The 6000-nt window shown below is 45.0% G+C and overlaps 1 protein-coding gene across 1 annotated transcript in view; it reads left to right on the plus strand.

Annotated features, from left to right (window-relative positions):
- Window positions 1-4696, plus strand: part of LOC126214952 (tyrosine-protein kinase Fer-like) — a 118754-nt gene extending 114058 nt beyond the window's left edge. The window contains exon 8 of the mRNA XM_049941588.1: window positions 3901-4696. Coding sequence (XP_049797545.1) covers window positions 3901-4052 — 152 coding nt within the window. The 3' untranslated portion in view covers window positions 4053-4696. The remainder of the gene's footprint in view (window positions 1-3900) is intronic.
- Window positions 4697-6000: the final 1304 nt, after the last annotated feature.

The raw sequence follows: 6000 nt of genomic DNA on the forward strand, positions 1-6000 counted from the left end.
AATCGAGGCGCACGCCCTGCAGTCTTTCTAAAACTATTCTACAGAAACTATGCGGTAAAAAAATTTAATTTTTTCCTTACTTGTAGCTTTATACGTCAGCTTCATGATGATGTGAGCATCATTTCGTTAATGGTCGTAGTTATTGTGATATTCGCACTGCCTGAAATTCGAAAAGTTTGCAATGAAAAATAGGGGTGGCTATGATTTTGCGTTTGGAGCATATTATATAATGCACTACTGCCCATTAAAATTGCTACACCAAGAAGAAATGCAGATGATAAACGAGTATTCATTGGACAAAGATATTATACTAGAACTGATATGTGATTACATTTTCACGCGATTTGGGTGCATAGATCCTGAGAAATCAGTACCCAGAACAACCACCTCTGACCGTAATAACGGCCTTGGTACGCCTGGGCATTGAGTCAAACAGATCTTGGATGGCGTGTACAGGTACAGCTGCCCATGCAGCTTCAACACGATACCACAGTTAATCAAGAGTAGTGACTGGCGTATTGTGACGAGCCAGTTGCTCGGCCACCATTGACCAGACGTTTTCAATTGGTGAGAGATCTGGAGAATGTGCTGGCCAGGGCAGCAGTCGAACATTTTCTGCATCCAGGAAGGCCCGTACAGGACCTGCAACATGTGGTCGTGCATTTTCCTGCTGAAATGTAGGGTTTGGCAGGGATCGAATGAAGGGTAGAGCCACGGGTCGTAACACATCTGAAATGTAACGTCCACTGTTAAAAGTGCCGTCAATGCGAACAAGAGGTGACTGAGGCGTATAACCAATGCCACCCCATACCATCAAACCGGGTGAGAATACACGCTTCCAATGTGCGTTCACTGCGATGTCGCCAAACACGGATGCGACCGTAATGATGCTGTAAACAGAACCCGGATTCATCCGAAAACATGACGTTTTGCCATTCGTGCACCCAGGTTCGTCGTTGTGTACACTATCGCAGGCGCTCCTGTCTGTGATGCAGCGTCAAGGGTGGTGTAGGGTACCCTGAGCCACGGTGTGTACAGGAAGAAAATGCACACTGACCTGTACCTGCATGCAGACAGCTGCCACCACCCTTCTCAGGGGAGTGGAGTACTAAAAACACTAAAAACACTAAAAACACTAAAAACACTGATACACAGGGCGCGCAGCATCTCAGACGCAGAGAATCTGCCCCAGGAATTGGAACACCTCAAAACCGTGTTCCGAAAAAACGGGTACTCGGTATGGCAGATTAGACGCGCGCTCCATCCCACCACCACAGCACAACCTGTGGAGACGGATGAAGTCACGGAAGAAGAGGTAGTTACTGCCTTTATTCCGTACAATGGCGCATTATCGGGGAAAATTTGCCGTATATTAAACACTGAGCTAGAACCGTCTTTTGCCCGCCCAATAAAACACGGGCATTACTGGGAAGTGTGAAAGATGACCTCGGTTTGAGGAAGGTCGGCATATACCAAATTCCCTGTGAATGTGGGAAGACTTATATCGGACAAAAAGTACGCACCATCGAAGATCATTGCCGAGAACATCAAAGGCACACTCGACTGAAATATCCAAATAAGTCGGCGGTAGCAGAGCACTGTTTGTCCGAGAAACACGAGATGGATTATGAGCGTACCGAGATCCTGACTCAGACCTCTATAAATATTGGGACAGCGTTATAAGGGAGGCTATGGAAATTCGCACCAGGGAAGATCTTATCAAACGAGATTGCGGCTACTATCTCAGCAAGGCTTGGGATCCGGCATTGAAAATAATTAATAAGACTCTCAGCAAGAAGTACGAACTGGCGACCAGGGCAGACGTAGCAAGCACATCGACGCTACGACAGATTCCGACGCCCACGTCTTCGCGACCGCCGGCGCGTGGGCGCGGACGGTGAAGAGAGCGGCTCGCCGGGGGAGGGGATTTAAGATGGCCGCCCGCCCTCAGGAGCTCAGTTCGTCAGCGCACCTGACGATGGCGACATGTCTGATCGCCGAAATATTGTGCACGTTGGACACTATGGACCGGCAGTATATGTGTGGACTGTTCGAGCAACAAATGCGCCGGGAGAAACTGAAGAATCACATCACTATAACTGCTTGCTGTATATAGATGGAAGATTGTTTACATATATGAGAAACAATAGTGAACCTAACACTGAGCCTCGAGGAACGCCATACGTGATTTGTCCCCATTCAGAAAAATGGCTCCGTCTATATTGGTTGAATTACTCAATACAACTTTCTGCATTCTTTTGGTTAGATACAGGGTGTCCAGAAAAGGACTCCCTGGTTTCAAAATTAAATATCTCGAAACAAAGATCGATAGAGGAATGCAGTAAACGGTATGTTTATTGTGAAAGCTGTAAGAAGTTTATACAGCAGTTTTAAATAATAGTTACAAAAGCTGCTAACAGATGGCGCTGTAATCGCCATACGTAATGCCTAGTATAAATAGTGATCCGAAGCCCACAGCGATCAGTTCTACTATTGAAACGTGAAAGGAGGTTAGCGTACCGAAGAGATTAAAACCATGTACTCCATTGAACAACGCGTTTTTCTGGTGCTAGAGTACCACAGGTTAGAAGAGAGTCCTACGGCAACAAGGCGAAGTTTTCAAGCACGATTTAATGTTCCAAAAGGACCCGATGCGAAAACCATTCGTACGCTCTTTGCAAAATTTCAACGAACAGGCAGCGTAACTGATGTTCTAATGGGGCATGTTGGCCGCAAGCAAACCGCAGTTACGCCTGAAAATATCACCACAGTTTCTGGAATTATTCAGCGAAATACAATGTCATCCGTCCGTAGAATTGCATCTGAGACTGGTTTGAAGCGTTCCAGCACGCAGAAAATACTGAGAAAGAGCCTACACATGTTTCCATTCAAAATTCAAACGCAAACCCGTACGAGCTGTGCAACAAAGGGTTGCCTTTGCTAATCAGATGCTCACAATCATTGATAGTGAAGGATTTGATGTTGGCTGCATCTGGTTTACAAATGAAGCACACTTCCACCTGAATGGATACGTGAATAAGCAGAACTGGCGATTTAGGGGTTCCGAAAAGCCATATCGGTGTGAAGCGAAACCCCTGTATTCCCCTAAAGTTACTGTGTTGGCTGCAGTATGCAGCAGAGGCACTATTGGCCATTTTTTCATTCGAGAAACGGTCACTGCTACACGTTACGTTGCAATTTTGGAACAATTTGTCGCCACGCACCAAGCGTTAGAGGATCGACCAGGTACTGAATGGTTTATGCAAGATGGAGCCCGACCACATCGGACCGAACAAGTTTTTCGCTTTGGAATATCCCAAATTTACTGGTGCAGGCATGGATTGACCTCCATATTTGCCGGATTTGACTCCCTGTGACTTTTTTTGTGGGGCACAGTGAAAGACATGGTCTACCCGAAGCATCCCGCCACGCTGGACGAGCTTGAATCGGTAATCTCTGTGGCATGTGAATCCATTTCGGTTGAGACACTACGAAATATGATGGCGAATTTGATTCTTCGTTTGCGCCACCTCTGTAGTGCCAATGGTGAACATTTTGAAAACATTGTGACGTGATTGTTTGCAGAGATTGTTGTCGTACGATTATTTCACTTATGTATGCTGATATGAGCTGTACAGCGTACAGCGCCATCTGTTAGCAGCTTTTGTAACTATTATTTCAAATTGCTGTATAAACTTCTTACAGCTTTCACAATAAACATACCGTTTACTGCATTCTTCTATCGATCTTTGTTTTCGAGATATTTAATTTTGAAATCAGGGAGCCCTTTTCTGGACACCCTGTATGACATTATCCACAGTTGGCTATATCATGAATCACGTGAAACTTCAATTTATCTACCAGAAATGTGTGTACCAACTTTGCTCTTCCTCTGCACAGGTTTCCGCATGCGCCCCCCAGCTGGGACACCGGTCGCCATGGCGACGCTGATGTCTCGCTGCTGGGAAGCGGAGCGCAGGCAGAGGCCGCACTTCTCAGAGATCCTGCAGGCCATCGAGGACTTCCAGACGCGGAGCGCACCTGTCCAGTAGCTTGCCGGACTGGGAAGCCCTCCTCATCACCTTGCTGTACTTCCGTACCAGCGGCGCTAATCTCATGTTGACATTCTCTGTACCTGCGACATGGACAACAAGGCACAGAGGGCTTCATATCTACTGGACCGACGACCAGGTGTTTTCAGTGGGTGAGCGTCCACAAGCACATCCTGATCAAATCAGAAGTCATAAAACACCCCATATACCGACGCAGACCAGGACAGCACCAGCACCGCGTGGTCACGAATTGTGTTGTTGGAAGATAATGTGACAGAGATCTCAAAGACAGCGTCAAATCAAGTGCCTTGTTTTATCAGTGTTCTGACCACTTTGATGCATCCCATGACGACTTTCTCTGCTATGACAAACTCTTCTTCTCAGAGCACCACATGTACCAAAATGCGCAGTTACTCTAAAAGCATGGTTTGGTAAGTCTGGTAGAAAAACAACATAAAATGTTTGTTTCGTAAACAACTCACTTTACTTCTCACCATAGCCTCCTTTGAGAGATATATACTTGGTTCAGCGGTCCTCCAGCCTCTTAATCCCATAAATAAAAAAAAAAACTCTGCAAAATACTCATTGACGTTTAGTACCACTTCCGCATCCGATGAAAATTTCTTCCCAGAAAGCCAAAGTTTCGAGTTAGCGAACAGGAAGAAGTCACTTGAGGCTAAGTCTGCTGAATAGGGTGGACAAGGAAAAAATTCAAGCCTAGTTCATGCCCTTTACCCATTTTTATCGATGCTGTGTGGGATGGCGAATTATCCTGGTGAAAGATATCTTTTTTGCGTACCAAAGTTGCTCTTTCTCCAGCCAACACAAGTTTGAAACGATCCAACAACGAAGTATAATAGGGTCCAGTTACGGTTCTGTTTTGTTCCATGTAATCTATCAGTATTGTTCCTTGGGAATCCTGCCCCCCCCCCTCCCCAGAAAAACAGTGACCATCACCTTGCCAGCTGACAAAACGGTCTTTGAATGCTTTGGTGCGGTTTCACCAGCTTTTATTCACTTTTTCGACTCTGGTGAGTAACGATGGATCGAGGTTTCATGGAAAGTCACAAAACGGAGCCAAAGGTCTTGCTCACTGCAATTAAACAAGGCCATAGATTGTGTCAAAATGATGCACTCTCAGTCGACTGCGAGGAATTACGGCACCCATCATGTGCACAACTTTCATAGCCCGTTCTCCCTGCTGGATATTATACACTCGCTCAGTTGAGATGCCTGCAGTCTCAGCAACCTCACCAATTTTTATTCGGCTGCCTTGCATTACCACATCATGGATGTTGTCAGTGGTTTCCTTGGTGGTGACCTCAGCTGGATCGCCGGAGGGGGCTTTGTCTTCGGTGCTGGTTTGAAAACTTTAAACTTCATCAATACAAAAGTAGGTGGTCTTCTGTGAAGTACTGAGTAAGCTTTAACTTTACCCAATTCTGCTTTGATCTGTGCAGCAGCCGAACCCTTCAAATAAAAATATTTAATAACACTCGGTTTTCTCCATTTTCAATTACAGTCGACATGCTGACCGTTTCAGACAGCTGTCAACAATGAACTGTGCGCTGTACAGTGTTGAAATCCTTCTTGCGATCCTTGAAATAATCAGATTTACCAACCCTGAAGGCGTAGGAAAAATGTTTCATTATTTCATGGAAATTTACCAGACTTGTCAAACAACCCTCTATTTGTCTGATGTATTCCAGTATCTGTCTTCTCCTACAGTTTGTACCTACTACAAACACCTCTAGTAACATGGCAGTTGTTCGCTGGTGTCTTAACGTATTTGCTATTGTGGCGAAATTTTTCTGGTCTGTTATATATATATATATATATATATATATATATATATATATATATATATATATATGCGCTCATGTTCAGAAAAAACAGATCACCTTGAACAACTAGAGATAGGATGTTGACATTCACAGGACATGTACAT

The sequence above is a fragment of the Schistocerca nitens genome, chromosome 12 (genome assembly GCF_023898315.1).
Source record: "Schistocerca nitens isolate TAMUIC-IGC-003100 chromosome 12, iqSchNite1.1, whole genome shotgun sequence".
Classification (NCBI taxonomy): domain Eukaryota; kingdom Metazoa; phylum Arthropoda; class Insecta; order Orthoptera; family Acrididae; genus Schistocerca; species Schistocerca nitens.